Source organism: Equus przewalskii, chromosome 1 (genome assembly GCF_037783145.1).
Source record: "Equus przewalskii isolate Varuska chromosome 1, EquPr2, whole genome shotgun sequence".
Lineage (NCBI taxonomy): Eukaryota > Metazoa > Chordata > Mammalia > Perissodactyla > Equidae > Equus > Equus przewalskii.
The window spans coordinates 98,645,355-98,672,705 of NC_091831.1; the positions used below are offsets into that span (position 1 = coordinate 98,645,355).

The 27,351-nt window shown below is 46.6% G+C and overlaps 1 protein-coding gene across 2 annotated transcripts in view; it reads left to right on the top strand.

Moving 5' to 3' along the window:
* SLCO3A1 (solute carrier organic anion transporter family member 3A1) overlaps positions 1–27,351 on the top strand; it is a 289,096-nt gene that overhangs the window by 251,071 nt on the left and 10,674 nt on the right. For both annotated transcript variants that reach the window (XM_070618553.1, XM_070618543.1), the window contains exons 7-9: positions 600–738; positions 13,418–13,593; positions 17,988–18,052. In XM_070618553.1, the coding sequence (XP_070474654.1) occupies positions 600–738; positions 13,418–13,593; positions 17,988–18,052 (380 nt within the window). The remainder of the gene's footprint in view (positions 1–599; positions 739–13,417; positions 13,594–17,987; positions 18,053–27,351) is intronic.

Here is a 27,351-nt window from a genome sequence, read left to right on the forward strand (position 1 = left end):
GTCAGTAACTGTGCCTTGAATGGTGCAGAAGAAAATTTAAAATATCTTGGTGTTATTTTTCTCAAGAAATTGGATCAATCAAACAGGCAACAATTATTGAAGCCAGTCTAGTTGTCGTAGTGTCTTAGCATCGTGAGGCCTACAGTCTGCTGGGGAGGACTGAGACACAGAGACAAGGACCACCCCAGACTGTCTGTCTGTCTGAGCTGGGCTTAGTTGTTGGTGTGTGGAGGGGGGGAGTGAGCCAAGGCTTCAGCAACCAGGAGAGGCGTCAGGGAGGAAGTGGCCCTGAGCTGAGCCCCGTTTGCTGCCAGTCCAGAGGGCACGTTGGTGCCAGTGGTACAAAGCCTCTTCCTCCTTTGGGAAGACGAAGAGCCCACCCAGCCAGCCGCCCAACCTGGCACCATGGCACAGGGCACAGTCCGCCCAGCTCTCAGCCGTGGGGCTGGCTAGTCCTTGCAGGACGGGGAGGGCTCAGATTGGAGGAGGAAGAAGAAAGGGTGCCCGATGACTCACCCCAGCAGAGGGCTGGCCCTGTGGGGGGTCCTCTTGGAAGCCGACCTTTCTCTGATGGGCTCCGTGTTTCCTTTCTTTTCCAGCTCAGCGCCTGCCTCGGCCCTGGACCCCTACTCACCCTGCAATAAAAACTGTGAATGCCAGACCGATTCCTTCACTCCAGTGTGTGGAGCAGATGGCATCACCTACCTGTCTGCCTGCTTTGCTGGCTGCAACAGCACGGTATCGGTGATTTTCTCACGGGATGGGATGGGGCAGGGGACTCAGGCAGCCAGAGTAGCTTAAAACCCAAGGTCACGGCCAGGAGTGGGCAACCACGCGTGTTCCGTACTTTGCTCTCCTGCATTGTGACTTTTTCCTCAGCCTCTGCGCTGTCTAGTGGAGGATCCACCATCAGCAGGATGCGAGGACTGCAAGCCATTCAGCCCTTCTTGCTAAATCAGATATGTTTCAAAAAGCGTATTGAGCAGCTGAAAGTAAAAATTCAGAGGAAGCTGTACGTATGCAGCCAGAGAAAGAGATTGTGATTTCAGGCACTCACAAAACGTGTCAGTGGACTAGGATGACTCTATAGGTAGTGAGCTCCCCATCAACAGAAGTATGCAAAGTATTAAGGAAGACCTCTTCCAAACCTGAGACTATCTGATACAAATTCAACCTCTTCCCTCTTCAGTTCCTTTTGCCTTTTTCCTCCCAACTGGATGCCTCCCACCTTTTTTCATCCTCCCACTATACTTTATTTTTGGCTCTTTCCTCCTCATCTCCTGCCTGGACCAGTGCAGTAGTTGCCTAACTGGACTCACAGATCAGAATGGCTCCCTTCTGGTCACTTCAAATGACCCTTTCCAATGCTGCTCTATGGACTAGAAGATCTAGGCACTGAACTGGGTTTGTATGTGTCTGTCCTCAGTCATTCTCTTCAGCTGTACCTCCTTTCAGCTTTCCCCACGCAACATGTGTCTTTTCATACTTCTCCCTCCAGTTGGATAACTCCTACTCAACTGTCAATACCTTACTCAAATGCCCCCTCCTCTGTGAACCATCCCTTCCCTCCTTTATTTTGGGGGTTCCTCTCCTAGAGGCACTTGTCTCATTTCACTGCAGCAACATGCCAACAGTGTTCATCATCTGCTCTGATCTGTGAGCTTCATGAGCCAGCGTGGGCTCCCGGAAGTACTCCGCAAATGTCCAGGAACACATAGATGAAAAGGAAAGGAAGAAGAAAGCTGAGTGGCTGCTTTCAAGGAATTTAGAGTTGAAATTGTTTCTTTCCTCCCTTTCCCACAGCCTGTATCTTTTAGGAACAGTAGTTTCTCTGAAAGAAGAAAAACTGATCATTTATTTTCATTTCCAGAGATTTCATTTTTCCTTGCTTTTAACATTTAGATTCCTGGCCAGTTATTAGCATTTTTCTATAGAGAAAATAAATCCCTGCAGGGGGCAGATGGGGAGGAATGGATTTTTAAAATTAGATGATAAAGCAATTTCTTTATGTGAATGGAAATGATTTTTTAAAAGGGGACGGGGCCTTGAGAATGGCTTAAATAAAAATACAAGCTATCATTTTTCATGGCAACAATTTTCATTAACATTTTAATATCCAAAAAGTTATATTATAAGTCATTTTGGGTTATTGTCCTCTGATAAGAATTAAATTAACTCAGTATAGGCTAACGTCCTAAGACCAAACAAGTCTCTTTTCCAGAACATTCTCTGACCAAAAAATTGTCTTAAAAATTGCATCGCGCCTGATCTTGCAAGTCCAACCGTCTTATTGAGTAAGAGCCTAACCAGGCCCATGTTGCTGCCAGCAAGCTGGAACAGCACGCTGTGGAATGCAATTATTCGCTGGCGGGCTTCTCCGTTTCCCTCTGTACATGTCATTTGTCCCCAGACACCTGCCTTTTCTTCACATTCCTGGAGGCCTCACATTGTCTGCTGGGGTGCAGGCAAAGCGAGGGGCTTATTCCCCTGCGATTACAAAGCAGAGATTGAGACCCCCCTGGACCAGGGTGAGGAATGGAAACAGCATTCCGTCCCCATGGAGACAGTCTCTGGATGCCCTGGCTTCCACTGGGTGGATGAGGGATTTGGGGACACAGAGCCATGCGTATCCTGGAAAGCGGCCCTTGTGACAGCCTTAAAAACAACCACGACCGTAAAACTTGCAACAGCAGTAAGCTCCTTCCGGAGCCTGTGTGGGCCTTCCACGTGTCACTCACGGCCCACGGAGGCTTGGCCCAGAGTCAGAGGAATCTCAGGCCACCATCCAAAAATGAGCAAAAAGCAATTGCAATCTTCTAAGTCTCTGCTGCAGTATTTTGAGAAAAAGCCAAATGGTGGATTGTATTCTTGGTACGTTCCCTCTCCGCTTCTCTCCCTCTTTCCTTCTTGTCTCCAAGCGCTCAGACAGACTCTTTACGAGCTGGAGGCTTCCTCCTCTCTCCTCCCTCTTTCAGCTTTTCGTATGCACTCCTTCACCATCCACTGAAGTCCTCTGTCTTTCCAGGTGTGAATCCAGCCATTGTGCCCTCTGCCTGCTGGACGTTATCTCACTAATCCTCACGACAACCTTGGGAAGGAGGTCTAGGTCTTACTTTTTTTTTTTTTTTTTTTTTTTTTTGAGGAAGACAAGCCCTGAGCTAACATTCGTGCCCATCTTCCTCTACTTTATATGTGGGATGCTGCCACAGCATGGCTTGACAAGCAGTGCTAGGTCCGTGCCCAGGATCCGAACTGGGGAACCCCGGGCCAGTGAAGTGGAGTGCGTGAACTTAACCACTATGCCACCAGGCCGGCCCCAGGTCCTACTTTTATTCCCTGATTACAGTTTTGTCACTTGCCCAAGGTCACACAGCAGAATATGGTGGAGTTGGCATGGGACCGTAGGGTCTGTCTGGTGCCAAACCCAGTGTCTTCCTCTGACTCTGTGACTTCCCTCTTTAGGATCCCCACCTTTTTCCTACCTGAAAGAACCTCTTCGTGCACACACCCCACAGTCAGGCCATTCTGCTTTCACAGTCTGGCCCTGGCTGCCTCTCTGGGCTCAACCTCCCTTCTCCTTCCACCTCTAGGAGAAGGACTTGCTTTGTGGAACTTCTTGGGATTCTCCCAACACACCCAGCTCTCCCTTGGCTGTGGGCCTTTGCACATGCCGTTCTTTTTGTCAGGGATGGTCTTCTGTCTCAGCCCTTCACATGCATAGCTCCTCCTTATCCGTCATGCTCAGCCTCTCCTCCTCCGTCACTGAGAAGCCTCGTCACTTCCTCCAGGACTGTGTTGGTGCCCCTCCTACAGAGGCCCCCGGCACCTGCTGTCTCCTCGCAAGGCTTTTACCTCACCTGATGGAATGGCTCCATTACTCCTGCATCTCCCTCACTAGGCTCCAGCATCCAGGGATGGGGTTGCAATCCCAGGACCAGCCATGGCTCTGGACAAAGGCCCCAGACTTCCTGAATGCCCAGCCAGAGACCCCCTGCTGACCTCAGAGTCCCAGAGAGCCACGGGCCATAGTACCACTCTCTCGAATAGCAATTGGCAGGCGGGTGGCTTGGCTGGTGCAGATTTCAGTCCTAAAGACTCAATCCTTAGTTGTCTCCCACCACTTAGAGCTTCCGTCACGACTTGGAAAATTTCCCATAACTTGATTAGATGTGAATAAGTCACCCATGAAATAATTCTGATTCTAAGGAAATCTGGTTAGCGTGAGCGGTTTCCTGATACTAGACTTTGCTCCCGCCCTGGTTGGGGCTTTTCTTCTTATTTGCTTTCTTCTTTCCTAGCTCCCGGAGTGATGGCAATGGAAGTTTCCAGGATTGCATTTAATATGCGATTTCTAGTTCTCCTCATTGCATATGACCAGGAGGGGTGACAAAAAAAGATTGCAAGTTAATTTTGCAAGCTTCCTTTGGCATGAATATATTGTCCAGATTGTTGCTGTACCTTTCACTCTCAGGAGTAATTATTCCAACAGAAAGCATGTTGGTATGCTGCTGACTGACTGCTGGAAGTTGTATCCTTTTGATGTGCTGAGTAATTGACTAAAAAAAAACGCTTATATCAGCCACCAATAGAACGTTGAAAGTCAATACAAGTCCAGCACAGTGGTTTGTAGGGGACTAATGATAGACGGGTAATCTATCCCCCCATCCAGGCAACAGATATTTATCGAGCACCTGTTTGAGCAGAGCCCCGCGTAGGTTCAATGAAGGGAAGGGAATGGCCCCATTATGGCCACATGCAGGCAGCTCGTCATTCAGTGTCACAGGCCTCGGTCCTAGCTGCACAGTAGAATCACTTGGGAGCTTTTAAAATATGAGGCCAGAGCCCCATCGTCAGAGATTCTGATCTCCTTGTTCTGGAGTGGGACCCAGACGTCAGTTTTTTTTTTTTTTTTAACTCCCCTGAGTGTTTTTGATATGTAACCAAGGTTGAGAACCACTGTTCTAGTACCGAGTTTCTCAGCCTCGGCACTATTGACCTTTTGGGCTGCATCATTCTTCGTTGTGGGAATGTCCTGTGGAGTGTAGGATGTTGAGCAGCATGCCTGGGCTCTACTCACCAGATGCCAAGAGCAGCCCCCTCCTCATCTGTGAAACCACCAGTATCTCCAGATATTTCCGTAGCTCCCTGTGGGGCGCAGCACCCTTCCTAGCTGAGAGCCTCTAGTAGAGGGATGAGTTCTTAACATTTTGTCTTTCTAGAAACAGGTCAGCATCTAGCTGACATCGAGCATTCTTCCCTCCATCTCCTTTCCCCTGTCACCATTATTGTGTTCACCCCCTGTAGAAACCAAGCCGGAGATGAGAGGTGCCATGTCAGCATGCGACAGCCCAAGAAACAGACTGGTTGCTTATACACCGTGTCTGCCCTGCAGATGTGGTTACAGTGGCCTGAACCAAGGCTTCTGGCCTCTGTAAAGTTAGACAATGACTAACGTGGTACCTGCACACCGAGTGGCTGGAGCTGAGAAGAGGCTGATCCTTTAGACAAGATATTTGATCTCCACTTAGCCACAGTCCCCACCACTGGCCACCCCTTATGCCTGGACCATTTGTCTTATCTGTTTCTTTTCTGACCCCCAAAGGTTTGGAGTTTGTAAACGCTCTCTTATAGGCTGACCCCATCTGCCAGAACTGATTTAAAGTCTGCACTTATCCAGGGGATGGGTTGTCAAAGGGACTTGTGAATATTCTGAAATCAGGCCCAGCTGGGCTCTGTGTACCTATATCTCAGGCCCTGGGCTGTGCATTAGCCATACAGAGATGAATACGGTCAGGAGCTCGTTTACTGTGAGATGAGATGTACTGTACTCATAGTTATGTACAAGGGAATGTGCAAGAGCCGCAGCTAAGCTGGCCTTATGCCTTACAGGATAGTGTTGTGAAAAGAACACATAAAACAGTAGACAGTATAGATTATGATCCCTTTAGTGAAGAAAACGAAAAACCTAAATATTTATCTGTCCTTGCATGGAAAAAGATTGGAAGGGTAGATAGCCAACTGTTCATAGAACATTCTCTCTGGCCAGGGACTGAAAAAATCATTTTTATGTATTTCTTTATACTTTTCGGTATGTTTCTAAATTGTCTAAGATGACCATGCATCCCTTTTCCAATAAGGAGAAACTTTTTATTTAAAAAAATCTGGCGTGAAAGGTTAGCTGGTTACATTCTAATAGAAGGCAACAGATACGTAGAGAAATTAGTGAACTTGCAGTGTTATGCCTGCTCGGGTAGGAGTTGGTTCAGGGCGGGTGCGCCCAGAAGGAGGGAGCGTGGACATTATTCCCGGGAGGAGGAACAGGGGCAGGGCTGGGCCCTCGTCGTCAAGGATGAGTGGGTATTTCCCTGGTGAATGGGCATGGAAGGACGTTCCAGCATGGGAATGCATGTAGGCATAGGTGTGGCGCGGAGGCTTGAACCTCATGATGTGGGCGAGGATTTGGTGTGGAGTAGGGAGAGAGAAGGATAAAGGGAGAGACCCAGGGGCCTGCTGTTCCTCCTGAGCTGCAGCCACATTCTTCCACTTCCGTGCTCTACCCACCACTCCCTCCCTGAGACGGCCGGCCGGAGCCAACAGCGAGCCTTGCTGCTCCCCAGAGAACAGCCCCTTCTCCCCCTTCGGCAGGAGATAATTAAGACTCTGACAGTCTGACAGGATGTGCTGTGGCTCGTGCAGTACAGGTTAGGGGGGTGGAAGGTGGACAGAGGACTTGCTTTCATCTGTGAATTTTTCTCCCTGGCCATTATCCTTCAGCCGGCAACCCTGCAAGGGAACAAGGCAGCACATCTCTTCTTGCAGTTTTTCAATATCCCCTTTGCTCTGACGTGTGTGGGTTGCAGGCGGTGCTCTTTACGATGAGCCCTGAGGTCTCTGCCTGGAAATACCAGCTTGGGTTGGGCCAATGAGGTTAAGAGATTCTAAGCTCCAAGAAGACAGTAATAAATGACAGGAGAATGTCTGAGGAACTCCACTGAATCATGAAAGAATCCGTAGATGGCCAGGACACATAGGAGTATGTTGTCATTCAAAGGAAGATGTCTCAATCTGTTGTGGTGGTGTCACCAGTCCCACGATGTCTCAGTTATTAGGATGTCATGCACAAAGGATCGAAGATGGAGCAGACAAAAGCAGGACAGAGTACTGTGTGTGTCAGCACTCTTTCTGGCAAACTCCCTTTCTGAACTACAGGCCTAGGGCCCGACATTTCATAGAAATTGTCATTTCTTCCTGATAACTGAATGCGTAACAGAAGGAAAAGCAAAAACAGTGGTCCCAAATGTTGGGAGTGACTCTCTACCTTACAAGTTCACGGCAGGCTCTTAATACAAATAATATCATCATCCCCATACCCAGCCCCTTGGAAAAGTAATCTTTCAACCTAGAAATTAGTTTTATTTGTACAGTGAATAGGAATTGATTTGTTGGTGTTGAATGTTGGGGGGAAGAAAACAACTTTATTTGCCAGTATTTTTGAAACACTGCTAACGAATATTTTGTTCTTACAATATGAGCTGTCAAAACAGCATGCTTATGATTTCCTTCATCAGTAGAAAATGAGCCCGAGATTCCGGAGAGCAATTTTTCTATTTTTATGATCTCCAGCTTTATCGTAATTATTTATCCCGGTCACTGTATGCGAATAGAAACATTTCTCGATTTAAATTAATGACTGAATACGGAACAAGAGTACCATTTTCAATAACTGTGCTATTCTTCTTTCATTGATTTCTTCTTTATTTTTTAATGTTCTCGAGTTTTAAATTTTCTTAAAAGATGATACATTGGTGTGGTTCAAAACTCAAGAAGTGTAAAGAGGAGGGAGTGGAAATTCTCCCTTCCATCTCTGTCTCCCGTTCACCCACTTCTCAACCCACCAGCCTGCCAAATCGGTGATCACTATTAGTAGTTTATTGTTTATATCCTTCTAGATTTTTGTAATGCACATATAGGGCCTTATTCTGTACCTTGTTGCTTGTGGGTTTTTGTTGTTAATAATCTGTCTTGTAGGTCTTTCCATACTGGCATATAAAAAGCATTCTCATACCTTCCTTACAGCTATATAATCTTCTATTGTGTGGCTCTCTTGGGATCTATTAACCAATCCCTATTGACGGGCATTCAGATTGGTGCAAAATTTCAGCTCTTACAAACAGCAATGTGACTCATACTCTACTTATGTCCTTTTGTGCCTGGACAAGTCTGTCTATAGGATAAGTTCTTGTCGAATTTACAAGACAGTCTCTCTCTGTCCTCTAAGTCACCACTGGTTCCAAAGCCTGTCAGGCCTGTTCCTCTGTGAGCACAGCGGTCCTCTGATTATCAACATGAGATATCAGGGTACATTTACTTCCAGTAAAGCTAGGTCCTGCCGCCTGATGTGTGACACTGGGCAGAGAACTCAACTCTCACGGAAGCAGCGGGGACTGCATTTCCATCCAGAGAATGGCTGACTGGGAAGACATTCCTTTGAAACAGGATGGAGAATTGGACATTTGCCAGGTCAGGGATCATAAGCTGATCTCCTGGAGCCGGGCTCTTTCTTAATAGTTACGCATATTGGGGGCTGCCCAGGAAAGCACTGGGGCATACCACTTCATTCAGGCCGTGGGATCTCCAGGCAGTTTTTGTGGTCCATCTGCTTTTTGGTCTGGCCAGACAGTACCATTGTATACAGACAGGATGAGAATTAGAATCGCAGCCTCTATCATGTCCTTAACTAAAGTGATCATTCTCTCATACTCAGATTCTCTATTTTCAAACTTCCTACTGCTCAGAGCTTTTGCTGGTCTAGGGGTTCCCATTTAGATGCCGACTTAATAGCAGCTGAAGGGCTGTCCCTCTGCTTCCTTTTCCTTTGGGATGGTAGTATGAAACCCTGTTGGTGGAAAGTCATCTCTTCTGATTACACACCCTGGCAAGAAAAACTGTATGGTTCTTCCTGCCACACTCGGACACCTGTGTGGAAGTTTCTTCTCTGACAAACGCCTTATGCACCCAGAGTCCCCACAGCTCCTGTAGCACAATAGCCAGGTCCATCTGTGCTCTCTTGTGTTGCCTAAGCCCAAATAAAGGATGTTCCCCATCCTTGGCCTTATGACTGCAGGCTAGCACTTTCGCTTGGATTCTCTGCTGGAGGGGTCCTAGGAACATCCCAGCCTCCCCCTCAGGCTGCAGGACTGCCTGGTGGTTCCTGTTCACTGTGTCGGATGGGCTGTTCTAACCGAAAAGGAGACCCATCAAGTCTCTGCTCAGATTACTCTGGCTTACCTCCTCCCCAGCCTCGTTCACGGCTTTTCTTGAATAAATTAAATCTGAATGAATAAATGCAGATTCATCTAGAAACTTTAGGGCATCCATCCATTTCCAACCTTTCTCTTCGGCGCCAGCAAGCCGACATCTTCACTGGTCACATGCCCGTCTCTCGCTTCTCTTCTGGTGTTAATAACCCCAGATGCCTCATTCCTGTTAGGTTGGTGGGGGCTTCCCCAGCGCATTTTTGTCCTGTCCCTGGCTTGTGTGTTCTCACCTGTTTCCCCTCTGTCTTGGCTGCAAATCCCACGACAGTTCGATCCTGCCATGTCCACTCGCTCCATTCGCAGATGTTGGCTTTCTGAACACATTCGCCTCACCCAGACCAGACAGGGCTGCGCGATCACTGTGTTAGCCATGGTCTGAGATGAAGACGTCTCGTTTTTATCCCATTCCATTAGCGCCATGACCACACACCTCATCCAGAGTGGATCCATTTAGAGGTGGTTTTCCACTTCCTAGAGCAGAGAGGGGCCAGGCGGTTTCCTCTTATAGCAAATGTAATGCATTTGAGCCATAGCCTAGGGGTGGGGCAAAGATCTAGGGCTGGGAGTAAGTGCCAGTTCCAGATTACTTATTAAACTGAACAAAACTCACCATCACACGCCTCATTCACAGGGTTCTGGCTCTCATCACTCACTCAATACTCACATCACATTCCTGAGAGGCTACCTGAGTTCCTAGGGTACTTGACTAAACAAGGCCATAGCCATCCGTGAGGGGCCTGGGCCTCATTTAAGCCTGAGCACTCTGTGAGTGCGTGTGGGTGTAAGTCCCCAGTCCCAAATCTCTGTTTCCTCACAGGCTACTGCAAGAGTCAGAGAAGCATGGGAGTGGTTTGAACTAGGGCAGGGTTTGAGGGAATTTGGGATATGGTGAAATGAACGGGACTTGAGGATTTATTCATTCATTTGATAAACAGCTATTGAATCTCTATCATGAGCCAAGCCTTGTCCTCTGGAGCTGGGGATAAAGGAGGGAGCAAAACCACACTGGTCTCAGTCCTCATTAGCCTTATATTCATGAGGAAGATTGATTTGACGTAGGAGTAAGGGGCGGTCCAGAATTACCACCTGGTTTCTATAGGGTTCCTAGGATACCATTTCTAAGGCAAGATATGTGGAGGGAAAGGAGATTGGGGCCAGGAGTTGTGTATCTGTCAGGGTTCAGTCAGGAGAACAGCACCCACAAGTATTTTGGAAATTCAGGGTTTAGTATAGGAATCAGAGCTTACATGAACATGGAGGAGTTGGGGAATTAAGATCTGGAAGAAGTGAGATGAAGGATCGGAGAACAGTTATTACATCACCAGAAGCACCAGCTCAGGTGGGTAAGTCAGGGCTTGTGGGAAAATCCCAGGAGGCTGAGTTCATATGGTGCTTAGGGGAGGATCTGGGGAACCATGCCAGCGGGCCTGCAGCCAAGGCAGTAGGCGTGGACACGGGCCTCTGTCGTCAGCAGGGTCGGCAGAAAAGAGGGTGGATGCAAAGGGGTGCTAGGGCCGACTGGTACCTTATAGGCAGACACCTCTGAGTATGTCTATCCCCATGTCTGACTTGAGAGTAATGGCCTCTGCTTCACTTCTACCTTCTAAATCTCTCCCACGTTCCCCTCCTGTCCAGCTCTCATCCATGCAGGGAAGGGAGTTCTGGGGAAGTAGTTCCCAGAAACCATCATCTGTACGTTCTGTGGGGAAAGAAAAGAAGGAAGAGAGGGCATGGGAAGGTAGTGCCAGGCTGATGGCACAGAATCCAGCACAGGGCATTTGTTCCTGGATTCGGTGTTGATCTGTCAACGTGCTCAGAGTCTTAGGCGGGGACGTACCACGTGGGTCTGGAAGGGATATGAGCTAGAGATTAAATTTAGGGGAGTCGTCAGAGGGTACATAGATGGTGAAACAAATGGCATAGATTAGGGCAGAGTGCAGAGTGAGAAGGGAAGAGAGTCCAGACCAGGGCCCTGAGGAGCACCAGCATTTTAATGTAGGAAAGGGGAGAAGGTACCATCAGTGAAGGTGGAAAAGGAGCAACTGGAAAGGGAAGAAGGAAACCAAGGAAACCGGGAGAGTGGAGCCCTGGAAGCCAGGGAGGGAGTGGTCCACGGGCGTGCACTCCTGGGAGCTCCAGTAAGAGAGAAATGGATGGTGGGGTCAGGATATGGAGGCCACTGGAGAGCTTAGCACAGCATGATCCATTCATGGGTGTGGGGACAGGAGCCAGCTGGAGTGAGGTGAGAGTGTGGCCCATGAGGAAATGGAGGTAGCAAGTGTAAACAGCTAGAAAAGTTTGGCTGTGAGGTGGAGGTTGGGGAGGAGGGAGCAGTTTCCTCTCCCAGGCAGGGAGAGAAGTGACAGTTTAAGTCGTAGTTGGGAGAAGACCTGCTTCCTAATAAAGCCTAGGGAGACTCGTTCCTGTATGCATTCTAAAACCGTTGCTGAGTTTTGTCTGCCGTGTCTCAGTGCTGTGCTATGAGAGGATGCTCAGTGAGGTATGCGTAAGACACTTTCTTATCCCAGGAGCACAAGGTCTCCTCTGGGATCAGGGCAGGGCCTCTGCAGTGGGGTGTGGAGCATGCCTTCGCAGAGAGACGTACTGGGCTCACGGGGCCTCACAGAAGGGGACTGGAGCCTGGGAGGCCCGGCAGAGGGAGGTTTCAGCACTAGGTTTTGAAGAAGAGCTAGGAAGTCTCAGGCAGAGGTACATGGAAAGGGGCAGGGGGCAGGGGGCAGGGCCTCAGCAGCGTGCAGAGAACTCCCATAACCTCCCCTGGGTGGTATAATTGGGCTATTTACAAAGGGTCCCGCTCTGGGCAGACTACTTAGGACAAAGGGTCCAGCTCCACCAGTATCTCCCCCAACTTCCGCATCCTGGGCAACTGCCCCAGTGCGGGGCACAGCCATTCAGGGAGACCCTGTTGGAGGGGGAGCATAAAGGCTTTGGACGCGCCCGAAAGCATCCCATGTAGCCTTATGGGATAACAAACCCCCATCTGTACATTCTGTGGGGAAAGAAAAGAAAGGAAAGCGGGGAGGAAAGGGAGAGGGATGAGGATGTGGGGAGAGCGGCCCAAGGAGGAGAAACGTGAAGCCAGAGATTTCTTTGGCCCTCCTGAGGATTTACATCGGCGTGTGCTCTGAAAGCCAAGCCGACCTGGAAAAAAAAGCAATGAATCATTTATGATTGTTTTCGTTTTGTATTCATTAGAGGCCTCTGCACTATTATTATCGAGCCTTAATTGGCTTGGCGCTCGCTGGGCACTGCCTCTCCTAGCCTCTGCTCCTCCCTCTGCCATTGGAAATCCCCCCCCGCCCCCCCTCCAGAGAGAGCAAGGACTATGCCTGTCCTCCTGCCCCAGAGAGCGAGGACTATGCGTGGGAACCGAGGACTGAGCACAGGGGCGGCTGGGCAGGAATCCACCCAGAAGATCAAATGGAATACAGTTGCTTTTCTTTCTCCTCTGATCATATATTAATAAATATATCTCGTTGGGCTTTGGCTGGCTCACAGTCTGCTCTAAGCTCCCTGGCTTCTCTTTCTCAGCCACTCAAGAACTTTCCCCTTAGCTCCCGCATCTCGTGGCCCCACAGGCACAAGGACTTCGTGCATGACATTGCACATCCTTTGTTCCAAGTGCCACATCGGGCACGGAACCAGTAACAATATGCAGGTTTACCTGATTTACTTCTTTTAACACACTTGGGTGTAATTATAACTGAATAAAAAAAGAGGACAAATTGGCAAGTAATTACAGTGTTAATTTGGCAATGTTTTATCATATTGCGGAAATGCAATTTCCTCTCTAATTGTATTGGGGGGACACATTTCTCTACAGCACAGCTTATTGAGGGATTCCTGAGCATGGAGATGAAATACACGGGAGACAGGGAATCGGCTCTCCTCCCATAAATGTTCCTCTATTTGCGTGTGTTTTGCAGCCTTCTTAAAAAGCTAACTCATTTATTCAGGCCTAATTAATGGAATGCTACAGAATGCAGAATTAGGCTATGAACAGCTCCAGCTGATGGATGGTTTTGGGTTTGGAAACTGCAGACATCCCCAGTTAAAAGGGCTGAACGCTTCCCTTTCAGAATCTCACCGGCTGTGCGTGCCTCACCACCGTCCCGCCTGAGAACGCCACCGTGGTTCCCGGAAAATGCCCCAGTCCCGGGTGCCAAGAGGCCTTTCTCACCTTCCTGTGCGTGATGTGTGTCTGCAGCATGATCGGGGCAATGGCACAGACGCCCTCAGTCATCATCCTCATCAGGTAAGCTTAGCCCCAGGGACCTGAGAGCCCAGCCTCGCCTCTCCCCCTGCCTGGCTGTGTCTGCAGTCCTGGAGAGCAGAACTTCAGGTCTGAGCCTTGCAGGCAGCTTCCCTAGGCCGATAGGAATCAATTACACTTGATCGGGACCTCACACCCAGAGGAGAAAGCAGGGCCCAAGGGAGATGATTACGCTTTCAAGTCCTCCCGAGAATACACTCTGCAGGTGATTTTGAAAGGGACTGTAGTCCTGCATTGATTTTTGCAGAGAATGGTGTTGTTGGAGTAAGATGAAAATGCCATTAGACTAGCCAAGTCCCCACGTCCAGCCCCTGCCCAGCCACAGTTAGCGGTACGACCTGAGCAGATTTTCCCTTGGACTTGTTGCTGCATCTGGAGCTGGGGGTGACATCATTGGTCCTGCCTGCATCCAGCGGGGTGTGGGTCGCTCCGAGACCATGTGTGTACAAACGCTGTGGAGATGTGAGGGGTTATTGTGGAGGGTGTAATGCCATGCCCAGTCACTCGTGGAAGGCAAGCAGTGACTGCTGTTGTACAAAGAGATGGTTGGAGAGAGTGGCATCCATAATTCTGTGGTTCCTTGTCTCTCAGGGCTTGACCTGGGGGCACGTGAGTTGCCTCAAAGCTGAATTAGTGAGTAATATTCTGAGTCACTCATATATGTGCAGAGTTATCTAGATTTGTGCGAGGAAGCTAGAAGGGAACTGCTGCATCCCCCAGCATCCATCTGAACCAGAGCAAGTGACCCCAGACACAGACAGACCCGCCTTCCTGGGATGCAGTTATCTAAACAAACCAATTCAATCCCAAGCGCTGGGAATAAAAGTAGGAATGAAATGCTTGCATGTGCCCTGTACAAATGCACATCCCCACTGCCTTATCCAGCTTCTCTCTTCTCGCCGTGCCTGCTGCTTTTCCGCGTCTTTGTTATGAATTTCCGAGGAGGAGGAGGATTTATATGGGGTACTTATGTTCTCCAGAAGGTCATTAGCAAAGCCTTGTTAATGTGTAGAAGCATTAAGGATACAATAGCAAATTGCCATTTTATACTTACTGAATTTGAAAAATAAATTTTAAAAATTCACGCCCAGTGCTTGCAAGGCTGCAGCAAAACTGGTCAAATCACATATTGCTGGCGGCGCTGAAAAGTCTATAGCTCCTTTCAAAAAAGCAATATAGCAACGTGAATCAGGAGTCATAAAAATGTTCAGATTTTTTATGTGGTAACCCTGCCCCTTGCTACTTATCTTAGGAAAATACTTCTCTATAAGAAAAAAAGCTCAATGCAGACAGATTTTTATTACAATGTTAACTATAATAGCAGAAAAACCTGAATTGGAATAGCGAGTTAAATTATAGTACCACAGTTCGGTGGAATAATGAAAATTCTTAAGAATCTGACAAGTGTTTATGAAATGAACTATTGAATTTAAATTATGTATGGAGGATGATTATATCTAATATGCATATGGACAAACCATCAGATCTCAGACATGGGTTTGCGGTGGCTGCATTACAGTGGTTTGTTTTTTGTTATTAGAAATTCCCATGAAGTTATATTATGCTATTCACACACAAAAGGCACCAAGAAGCTGGGAAAGTGCCCCTCGCGACCATTAGCAGTGACCTGTCCTCTTTTTTCTGCCCCCCCCCCCGCCCCGATTCCTTTTTTTCTCCCCCCGTGATTCCTCTGCAAAAACCCAGCTCAGTAGTTGTCACTGACGGACCCAACACAGAAAGTCGGCTGAAATCTTAATCACTTCCGGTTTCACAGCTTGATAAACAGCTCTTGGAGATTTGCGGGAAATGTTTGAGTCCCTTTAAATGGATCAGCACCAGATGGCCTGAATGACCTAGGCTGGGCCTGGTCTACCTCACAGCTGGGTGCTCCATTGGGCCTGCGGGAGCACATGCTCACACGTGCCTTTCAAGAGGGCCAGGGTAGCACTTACTCTGTCACCATCCGAGTCCAACTTGCCATCACAGGTGTTCCAGGCAGGCACAAGGGCACAGGCAGTCTGGGCCATAGCCCAGATGTGCACCAGCCCTTGCTCCATCCCAGAGCATTGGACCCATTCTCACTCTCACACCAGACAGGAGCGTACCTGCCAGCAACAGTGCTCGGGAGGTCCATAGGCAAGAGGACAAGCCAGCACCCACTGAGCCCCTGGTGCCATTGCTGGGCTCTCGTCGTCGCAACTTCTTGTGTTTACATCTTTATTAGCATCCCTCATTTGCAGGGGGAGACTGAGGCTCAGAGAGTGAGTGAGCAGCATTCTCCAGCTCATGCAGCCAGTAAGTTGTGGAGCTAAGACTCCGTCCCTGGCCTTGCCCAGAACTTTCAAGAACCTTCAGACCTGAGCCTTCCATCTCTCCATAACTAGACCTGAGAAGGATTATTCCTCCTGTGGGAACCAGTTTCCCAACAGGATATGAAGGGGGATCTCAGCACCTTGTTCTCTTTATTCCTGGTGACAATAGCTAAAAGGAAATCAAATTTCAAGTGATAAATATTCCAGCTCATTATGCCAGTGGGTTTTCTTGATAAGGAGAATTTGCCTTTATTTATTGGGTCTTTCATGTCAGTACCTTCAAATGAATGCGCAAAAACTGGAACCATGGACCCAATACTAACATAAAAGAACTTGGGTTTTGTCACATGCACATTCTAAAGAGAACTGATCATGTTTCTGTCCAGAAACACTGATCTCATCATTGATATTGTGCAGGTGTCTGGCTTAATCAGCCGGAGAGTGGCTTCCCTGTGACTCAGTGAAAGCCTTGACCTGCTGCCCTGGGATTACTTACCTGTACTGTACTCTTTATAATTGAGAAGAAATGTATCTTTTCCCCAAGAATAACACATTTTTAGTTTTCCCTGAAAATCTCAGAAATAGGGCAAAATATTGTGAACACTGCTTCCATGTCCTTTTGGTTTGACAGTGTCTCTTTGCCTTCTATACCAAGAAGCCAAAGATGTGCCCATCTGAGGCTCAAACCAGGTGGTAGGTCATTGGATGGATGCCATGGGATGGTTGGATGAATGACCCCTGGGGTCGGTTAAGAATATTATTCTAGCTACCAGGTCCATAGACAGGTTAAGTATCCTGTGTACTGGGCATCCCATTGGACTTAGCATCCTGTTGGTAACTTTGTTTCTAACATTTATTTTCTACAGAATTGATTGCCTAGGTCCTTCTACATCACGTGGGTCTTCCTGGTCTTTCAGCCACACTGAAATGCTCCTGGTTTTTCCAAAGGCTCAGCCACACTGGACTGTCTCTAGGCCTAGCCAAGTCCTTCCAGGGGGCATAGTTATGTACTTACCTCCCCATCTCCCCTAGGGACTCATGAGGAGGATGGGGTAAGAGGAAGCTTCTCTGCCAGTGGTGTTCAGGATGACCTGAAGCACATGTGCATGTGGACAGTCAAACATCTCTCCTTTCACTTTCCTTCACCACCACGCTAGTGATGAGGCCACCCCAGGTCATAAGTAGGAGACGTCTGCCCATCCATTCACCCGCCTATACATTCACTCAGCACATGCTGTGTGCCACACCCTGCACCGATGATCAACCAGGTGCAAGAAGTCCTTGGCCTCAATGAGACAAGACAAGCATTGAATAAATACTAGTTCCAAGAGTAAGAGGCATTACGAAGGAGATCTCTTACCAGCTGTGAGGACCTTCTACCTGGAATCGGTCATCATTTCCAAACCTCTTTCATTGTCGTTCTCATCCTAGAAAATGTTGCACTCTGAGAGTGTTCCAGAAAATGTGCAAGAAGATCATTCTAAGGGACTGTTCTGGGTGAACCAAAGCCAGGGAAATTGAGTCAGTTCAAAACAAAGAACCATGACTCTATGAAGGTACCTTTCCAATTTTAAAGGTACTCAAACCGGATTTAGATGGATTATTTCACAAGTGGTCCATGCAGGGTGTCAAACCATGCTAGTCAGGTTGATTTCACAAAGGTGTTCAGGGTTCTTGGCTGTTTATGAAGCATAAGGGGAATGGTCTTCCTAGTTGATGTTTCCCTGATACACGTGACCTCTCAGCTTAGGATGTGTCCCTGTCCTGGCAAAAGCAAAATGCCTTTAAATGAAGACTTTATGGACCAAATTTGCATTCCGTCCTTCCAATGACAAGATTAGCTCCAGTTATTAAAAAACACAGTTAAATTCTTAAAATTATCTTGCCACTGCAGTTGTAGTTATTTTTCAGACTTTCAGCAGAGAAAGCAAAAAAAACGCCAAAACTATTAATAATTTTCTAAAGCCAGGCTCTGATGGACAGTAGCGAATGACTCTGGGGTCTGTTAATTGAAGTGGAGTGATAAGGATCTTTTTTTTCCCCTCTTCATCTCTTTGTGTGTAGGACAGTCAGCCCTGAGCTCAAGTCTTACGCCCTGGGAGTTCTTTTTCTCCTCCTTCGTCTGTTGGGTACGTATTCTCTCTTTATTCCCTCAATAATGAATTGGATGCTTGCATGACCAGGTGAGTAAATATCAGCGAAATCATGCCATTTCTTTAGTTTCTCTTTTTTTTAAAAAAATGAAATTAGTAAACAAGAGAAACTTTAAGTCTGTAAATTTTGCTGATAGTTTAGACTTAAACTCAGGCAACTACCTGGATATCGCGGTTTTCATTTATATCAACCCTGCCTTCATGCCACCCTGAATTCCATCAGCATAAGGAGGAAAAGTGATGGCACCAAAGGGAAAAAAATTTGATGGTGCAATTCGGCGCCCTCATTAAGCAAACCATGAGCAGCTTGTGAAATGCTTCATTTATGGGGCCGCCAGCTGGGAGAGAGAGGCCTTCTCACAATGCCTCACAAATGGGAACTTCACACGCTTTAAATTTTTCCAAACTGACTTAGTTTCTTTCTCTTGGATTTCCGGGATGAGGCACTTTTGACCTTCATGTTCCAGAGCCTACATTCCAAGGTTTGCTATGGATAGAAGGAATTAAGTCTCCCCCTAGGCCACACTGTTGCTTTATGAACATCCCTCTGTCAAGGCCAAGATCAAAATAGGATAATTTTTTTCCTTGAATAATAGGGCAGTGGTCGTCTTTACTGGACATTAAATGGTAAATGTGGAAAGAGAAATACTCACGGCCTATATTTTTAGAGTAAAAATAAAATTCCTCATTCCAAGTATGTAACCGTGGATGAGCACAAAGAATTAGCTATAGAGATGTTTATAAAAACATTTGTAAAATTGAAAAATTGGCAACAGCTCAAACATCCGACAGCAGGGAATTAGTTAAATCCATTATGGTCTATAATCCCAATAGGATTTATGTTCCCTTTTAAAATTCTGGAAAGAAAATATTTATAGACTTGGAAAGGGCACATGATATGTGGAGGGGGGAAAAGGTGGTCTATAATATACTGTCTACTCAAGTGTTTTTAAAGTACAGCCACGTGTCACTTAATGGCAGGGATAAGTTCTGAGAAATGCGTTGTTAGGCGATTTTGTCATTGTGTGAACATCAGAGAGTGGACTCACACAAGGTCCTGGATGGTATAGCCTACTACACACCTAGGTCATACGGCACTAATCTTATGAGACCACCATCGTATTTGAAGTCCATCATTGACTGAAACATCGTTATAGGGCTGTATCTATAATTATGGAAAAATATTTTCTAAATTTGTTTTAAAATTTCTAATGAATGTATTTGTCTATTACTTTTATAATGAGATTAATTCCAACGTAATTGATATATGAAAGAAGAAACATATTCACCCTTAGATCCATTAATGAGATAAGGTCTTCCCTGGGGAATGGCAAATACACGGCCTATGCCCCTCCTCACTTCCCTTTCAATAATTCCAATAATTATTTTGGAATTATTCCAGTGAGTTGCTGCAGTCCTTCCAGCTGTGCCCGCACAAGGCCCCCAGAATCTTCCTAGTCACTGTCGATCCATGTGTGTTGGTACACATGGGGAAACTTAAATGTCATTTTTGTCTTATTTCAATTTCGTGGAAAACAGAAATGCTCTGGGTGTGAAGATACCCAGTTAAAACAAGTTCAGTAGTAATTCAAATAAAACACTTAGGCCTTCCTGGACGTTGTAGTGGCTTGTAGAACTCTGTAACCACACAGAGTAATAATTATGCTGATTTTTTTTCTCTTATCACTGGGAGGGTAGAATATGCGTGTGTCAGCATGCCCACTAGTCTCACCCTGATTTGGGTGGATGGATGGATAGATGAATGTGTAATATCAGGTAGCAAGTTGGGGACCCTTATTTCTGAAAACGGTGGAACCATTCTCCATACACATTCGTTTAACCAACTAACGTATATTGAGCACCTAATGTGTTCAAAGCTCCATGGACCACACCCAGGTAAGTGAGCACAGCCCTGCTCTTAGGGAGTCCTCTCCGAACCTGACCAGGGAAGGTGGGGCCCCTCATCTGTGGAGTTGCTGTAGAGGTCTCTGCACCTCTAAAAAGATGCTGAGGACTCAACATAGCTGGTAGAAAAATTGCTACCCTTCAGAATAATTTTGATAGCACAAAATGAAAAAATTGCAAGACATTTCTGAAAGTTAATGAAAATTATAGGACACCTGAAGACAGAACTGAGGATTACAGAGCGTGTATAATGTGATACTGTTAAGATCATTGTATGTTGCTCTAAAGCAGTTTCACTATTTGTATGTCTGCCCCAGGAATTATCTAGAACAGTATTTTTCATCTTTTGTGACTGTGACCCACAGCAGGAGATAAGTTTTACAGTATATAGCTCAGTACCCACATACATATGCATAGATATAGCGGAAACCAAAATTTCATGAAAAAATACCCACCCTTGATATGTATGATGCATTCTGATATTTTCTATTCTGTTCTATGCCATGCTTTTTAAAAAGTTGGTCATGACCCACCATATTGATTTTATTGCCCATTATAGGTCAGAAATCAGAGTTTAGAAAACTCTGCTCTAGAGGGTTATGACGCGGTTTCACCTTTTAATTAAAAGCAGCTTACCAAAGAAGTGCTCGCATTTGGCCTGATTCCATTTCCAGCAGCACCCAATAAGACTAACCATGAGTATTGTTAATGAGGGGCCAACCAAGATAGCAGATTCCATGACATTGTCCGCCTTTGTATGTGACCCCGCATGGGTAATGGGGATGCGATGGGGCCATGAAGGTTGAGTGTGATGAGATCTGAGAGGGAGTCAGCACAGGTGCAGCAGGAACATGTGGACGAGCCACCTAATCTGGCCTTGGGATGGGGCAAGGGTGTGGGTTTGCAAGGGTGTGATGTCTACCTAAGACAAGAAGAATGATGAAGTGTTATACAGATGAGCAAGAAGGAGAGAGTGCTTTAGATGGAGGGACTTAAAGCCTGGGAATGAGCAAAACCTACAGCCTGCTGGGGACTGCAGGGAGCCGAGCATGGCTGGAGCATGGAGGGCAAGGGGGGGACCGGCAAAAGATGGGGCTGGAAAGGACAGCTGTCAGGAACGTGATGCAGAAGGGCTGCGGCCCCGTTGTCAGATTTGACCTTTATCTCTAAAGCCAATGAAGTCATTGATGGACTTCAACCAGAGAGTGATAAGATCCATTGTGCATTTGTAGAAAGGGCCACTGTCTGCCACGTGGAGAATGTAGGGACTGAATGCTAAGCCACTGGTATAGCAGAGTAGCTGATGGAGGCCCAAGCTGAGATAATGGCTACCACGATGGGAAGACGTGGGCGGAGGAAGACCTGTCAAGGCTTAGTCTCTGAATGGAACTATGCAGACTGGAATATCTGAGAAGGAAGAATCCAAGTGACGGCTCCTTGAAAAGGCTTGGGTCACGTGGTACATGGGAGTGTTATTTTTTGAAATGGGAAGACCAGGATGAGGAGCAAGTTGGGAGTGGTATGGACCAATGCTGTCCAACAGAACTTTGATGATGGAAATGCCCCATATCTGTGCTACATGGGGCTATTGAGCACTTGAAGTATGGCTTCTGTAAGCTAATTTCATTTAATTTTTATTGATTTTCATTCGAGCAGATGCATGTGGTCAGGGGCTATCGTATTGGACAGTACATGTGAAAAGGGATTCCATCTTTGATGTCAGAGCATGAGGAAGTGGGGGCAGCAAGGGGAGACCACTCTTTCCAGATACTTGTGAGGAGTGTAAAGAAAGAGGGCAAGACCCAGAAGTGAATGTGAGATTATTTTCCCTTGTGGCTTTAGATGCCAATGGAAAGGAGTTGCTAGGAAGAACAGGGGCAGAGACTGCAACGGCACAGGTCAGTGTGATGCCAAGAGCTTCCCAGATAGCCCTTAGCAGCCCTGGAGTAGAAGAGGGAATGTGATTAGTGGTATCAATGGCAGGTGAGGTGGGAGGAGTGTGGAGCAAAGAAATTAAGGAAAGTAGTCACAGTGGGGCTAAGGTGATTGACCGTGGTGCCTAGGTTGGATAAGGAAGCAGTAAAGATAGAAGAGGGAAGGGAGGACAAAAAGATAAAAGAGCTTAAGAACTAAATGTAATAAATCATGGGGAAAGAATTGGAATCTGTAGCCAAAGGTTTATCATCTGAAGCTCTGAGAGATGACAAAACCCAGGGTGTGGAATGACCAGAGAGGAAAGGGAGTGAACAACCTTGACATTGAGGATGAGTTGTTGAAAGGGCCCAGTGTGGAATTGCATGTCGATGGAGAAATTCGTCACCCATGACAGTGGCAGAAGTTGAGCGGAGGAGGACAGGGAGCTGGATAAGGTCAGTAAATTCAGAGTAAACCGAATCGCCTACCCATAGCAGAATCCCTGATGTAATCAAATCCATCCTTCATCCTTTTGCAAATGCCCTGATCACTGCTTTTCTCTCTGGGTGTGGGCAAACCATCTGCTCAAAGGTCTGATCCAGAATCTTGCTCCTGGGGTCAACTGCATGCCGTGGGTGGATTAATTAAATTAATGGAAGCAGATACTCACTGAAATCCTGCTATGTCCAAGGCACCGTTGTAGGTGCTGCAAAGGATGTCAAAATAAATAGGAGCCAGATCCTGCCTTCAGGGGGGCTCCAGTAAGAGAAGGAAGCAAGTATGGGGAACGTATAGGACTAGAAGAGTTAGGACCTTGAATTTCAAGGGAGAAAAAGATTTGACTTAAGTAGTTGCCAGTGTGGAGCAAATGATGGTTTGAGATGGGAGAGGGGATATGCATTCAGAATTCTGACTTAGGAAGATCATCCTGAGAGAAAGGTGCAACCTGGTGCAGCAGGATGCAGGACAGCTACTCAAAGCATTGAGGTGAGAGGAAGCCAAGCCGGGTAGAGATTAAAAGGCAAGGACAAATGGAAGCCATATTGTGGAGGAACATCTGTTGAATGCCCCAACTGACTAGATGAAAGCAAGAGAGAAGCAGCAGAAGCACAAGATAAAGCTGAGGATTCGACCTGTGACTGGCCCTGTGGAGTAGCCTTTAATAGAATAAGGTAACAGACATTCAGGTGTCTCCAGGGACTTGTAAGAGCTTGGCTGGGCTCGCCACCACACACGCTCTTCCCACAAACCCCTACTCTTAGGTTTCCAGAACAACAGGCTGGACAAAAAGCTTTGGGACCATCAGCCTCAGGGGCCACCTCTGTACACAGGTGTCATTCCTGAGCGGACTGTCCTTGGGTCTTGGGTGAATTGTGAATTAGTCTAGGAGAAGTGCATCTTGCAAACTCCTGATGTGGCTCATCAAACATTCGTTGAGCTCCTGCTGTGAAGTCTTGAATATAAAGAAGTTCTTTAGGCAAGGGGGAGAAAGGAACACATTCAGTGAGTGCTTTGGAAGAAGAGAGCACAGCGTGCCAGGGATCCCAGATGAGAGGCCGTGCAGCACCCAGCCATGGGGTGGTGGGGAGCAGGATACAGTGGCTGGAATGCATGGAACACCCTTCCACTCACCTGTGCATTTGTTTGTTTATTCAGCAAACATTTATTAAATACCAACGATGCATCTGACTTCCTGAAGCACCTGCACCACCCAGGATCTATTTCCATATGCGTGCTAAGGTGACACATATTTACCGCATATTTATGACCGCATATTTACCGTGGACCCCTCTGCAGTCAGGCACGCCTGGATTTGAGTCCAGCTCTGCCGTTACTGACTGCGTGGCCTTTGGCAGGTTATTTAAGGTCTTTGAGCCTTAGTGACTTTAACAAGGTGCCCAGGAATGAAATGAGAACAGAGTAGCTCCTCCCAACTTCTTGGTTTTAAGAAAAGTGAATGTCAGATGTCCATGGACGATGCGGGCCAATGTTGGCAGTCTGGTCTCTCTCGGCATTACTGAAGTTCGTTAATCCTTTGAGGAGAGCATACTTGTTGACCTCCCTCTCTAGCTTGTGCTGGACATAACAGCAATTCCATCAGGTTAAATAGAGATTCCATGGTGAATTCAAGTCTCGGCAGGTAAGCTGGAGAGGAAGGGCTATCTTTTGAAATGTAAATGGCAGAGTAATTTTCAGCTTCCTTTTTGTCCCATAAAGGAATGAGAATTTATTTTTCTTACAAAAGCCTTTCAGTTCACGTTTTAAGTTTAGACCAAAGAATATAAATAGACCCGGCCTTTTCAACCAGGGGAGTGAATTAAATTGCCAAGGACCCTGAGGTTTCATCTTTGTTAATAGATTTCAGGAAAACAGAGACAATTTCCTTAAGTGGTGTGGCAATTTTTGCATTGAAATATATATGGCTGCAATTTGGGCCTGAATGTAATAGGAAGTAAGATTTAATCCTTTTAATATGCCCTGTAATAGCACATAACAGCATTGAGCCTCCGGATCCCCTCCTCACAACATACGGTGGGTTCCTGGTGTCCCAGTGATGGGACCCCAGTTAATGCCTGCTTCATCCATTTTCTCCTCCCCAGGAGAAAAGAGGGCAAAAAAGGAGAGGACTGCTTCTGCAGGCTCACACAGTTTGTAAAGAAATGCTACACCATCCTCACCCGCCCTCCTTAGGTAACTGAGGGCATAACAGAGTGAAGGTGCTCAGAGCAGAAATACACTCTCACGTACACCTTACCCATGTGGCCTCTCTGCAGGAAGCAGCAGCCTGACTTATACTTATGACGTGAAGGATTCTTGACACGGGGTTATTCACTGAATCTTGGCTTGAAGGGTATTCTGTGTATCTTTCTCTGGAGATGCTGATTTAAAAGAGGACAAATTTAGGGCTGGCCCAGTGGCATAGTGGTTAAGTTTGTACACTCCGCTTTGGTGGCCTGGGGTTCATGGGTTCAGATCCTGGGCATGGACCTACACACAGCTCATCAAGCTACATACAAAACAGAGGAAGATTGGGCACAGATGTTAGCTCAGGGTGAATCTTCCTCACCAAAAAAATAAATAAATAAAAGAGGATAGATTTTCATTTATCCAAGTGAAAAACGAAAGAACAGGAAAGGAACCAGATTTGTTGAGAGCCCACTCTATGAGGGGCTTTCAGAAATTTTATCTCAATCTCTACAAAATCTCAGTACAAGAAGGCATTACTGTGCCCATTTTATAGACAATGAAACAGATTCAGTAAAGTTGAGTAACTTGACCAGGGTCACACAGTTCTCAAGTGGTAGAGTTGAAATCCAAAATCAGCTGTCTGTGGTTCCAAATTTTGTATTTCCTCCCCACCACCAAGCAAATACTGCTTGAGGTGTTCTCAAGATACAGAGAGTGTTTGTATACTGAATAACCATCTCCCAGCTTTCTCACACAGCATTAACTGGAGAAGGCAGAACTCCGCACTTTGCAAAGATCACAACTGCTGTGCGTGCATGCGTGTGTGTGTGTGTTTCCCCCTTCACACTTTGCAAAGATCAGAACCCCTGTATGTTTCACTCCAAAAGCTTCAAAACCAGGCTTCCACAAGCCTCTTATTCCCAAGAGCTTAGCGGAGGGTAAATAAAATGTGTCTGTAGCCCTGGGAATCCCTGATAAGAACTCTAAAACCCTCTCCTCAAATCACCAAACTTTGAATTAGTAGGAAGGTTATTGGGTTTGGGGTTTTGAAATATCAAGCCTGGGACAACTAATATCTCTCAGCCTTGGTTTCTCTATGGGTAAAAAAGGTTGTGGAGGGGTTTCCTGACATGTGAGGAGCACCGTGTGCAGTGCTGGGGTGAGGGGCAGCGACAGACAGTGGGTATCGTTACGGTCGTCATACTATAGAGGTCTCCCGCTGGTGTCTGGAGAGCCAGGATCTTGCAGGGACTGCCAGGGCTTCTAGTTGGTTCACCTGAGTAATAAATGTGTAAGATGGAGTGGCTGCCTGTGCAAATGAGTCATCAAGTGGCACTCCCTTCTGTGACTAATCAGATGAGATCTAGAATGGCAAAGGCCTCTAATGAAAGGGATCCAGCCAGTTCATCATCTCTAGTGTTCTCTGCATACCTGGAATTTAGGGCTGAGAGCTAGAGTTCCCCTGTGGAGAAAATTTTAAGTCGATCCAAAGGAAAAGATGAATTTGGCAGGAATGAAAGCTAATATTTTCTCTATTCAGAAATCTAAAAGGAATCTCATAAAGTTTCTACTTAAGGTACTCGACTGAGATTTATTCTAAACTGTCACCTGTGCAACATAAGTAAGGTAGCAGAAGTTCTGGCCATATGGGAGGACCAGACCCTTGCTTGTATAACAATGACCTCATTTGCATCATGCTCGCCCTGACCTTGACCAGGCAATTGGTATCAGTTTCATTTTAAAGATCAAAAAACTGAGACACGGAGAGATCAAGTGACTTGCCCCAAGCTTCCAGCTCCTTAAGTTAAATGTTCTTTCATCTCTACAAGTGTTCTCCAAAATATTGAGTATAATGTGAAAATCTTTGCTAGATGCTTAGCTTTCCAATTTCTGTTTGAAGGCTATGTCTGACTCCAGGGCCTTGTCATCAGGTAGGAGAACTTAACAATAGGATAAAATTGACATCGATGGCACGTAGCAATATGCCCTGCTTTAAAGACAACTCAATATTACAAAGATTCTCACTCAGATGCAGGTACATGAAGGTATTACATATGGCATTTTCAGAGGGATATTTTCGTTGAAGTATTCATGAATGGTTCTTTTAAATTGCACATTTCTTAAAATATGTCTTGATTAGGCCAACTTGGATCAGTGCACAACTCTTCGGGCACCCATGCATTGTGGAGCAAGGGGCCTTTTCCTATCAGTTCCTTCCTATGGCAAACCTTTTATCAGAGGTGTCATTGTCTTAGCTCCCATTGCCTGCTGGTTGGTGGTCCCTCTAGCGAGGCAGAAGGATTTGGGAGCTCATCACACCCTAATAAAACTCAGAAGTAGAAAGGTGAATGGATTTGTTTTATCCCATGGGGCCAGTAGGAACCAGCCAGACTTGTCCTGTTTCTCCCCAAGTCTATCCATCATTTAAATTGGCTCCAGAGCTCTATTTCTTTACCTAAATAATGTGGAGTGTGGCTTCATTTCTATTATGTGGTTGCTATGGTGGTTCCTCGTGTTGGCTCTTTTTCAGTTAAATGAGGAAAGGCACTTGCACAGGGAGAACACACGCTGATTGGCAAGGAAGGGTTGCCTTTGGGCGGTGAATGCTGGGGATACAAGTTTCCATTCGCCAAGACCAAGCTGACCTGGAAGCTGCAAAGAGGGGGCGGGTCGTGTGGGATTTTGAGTTTGGAGTTCATTAACTCATGCTGCCTGGAAGTCTAATGAGGTTTCAACTAAAACTCTTTCTCAGGAGTTTCTCTTTAGGG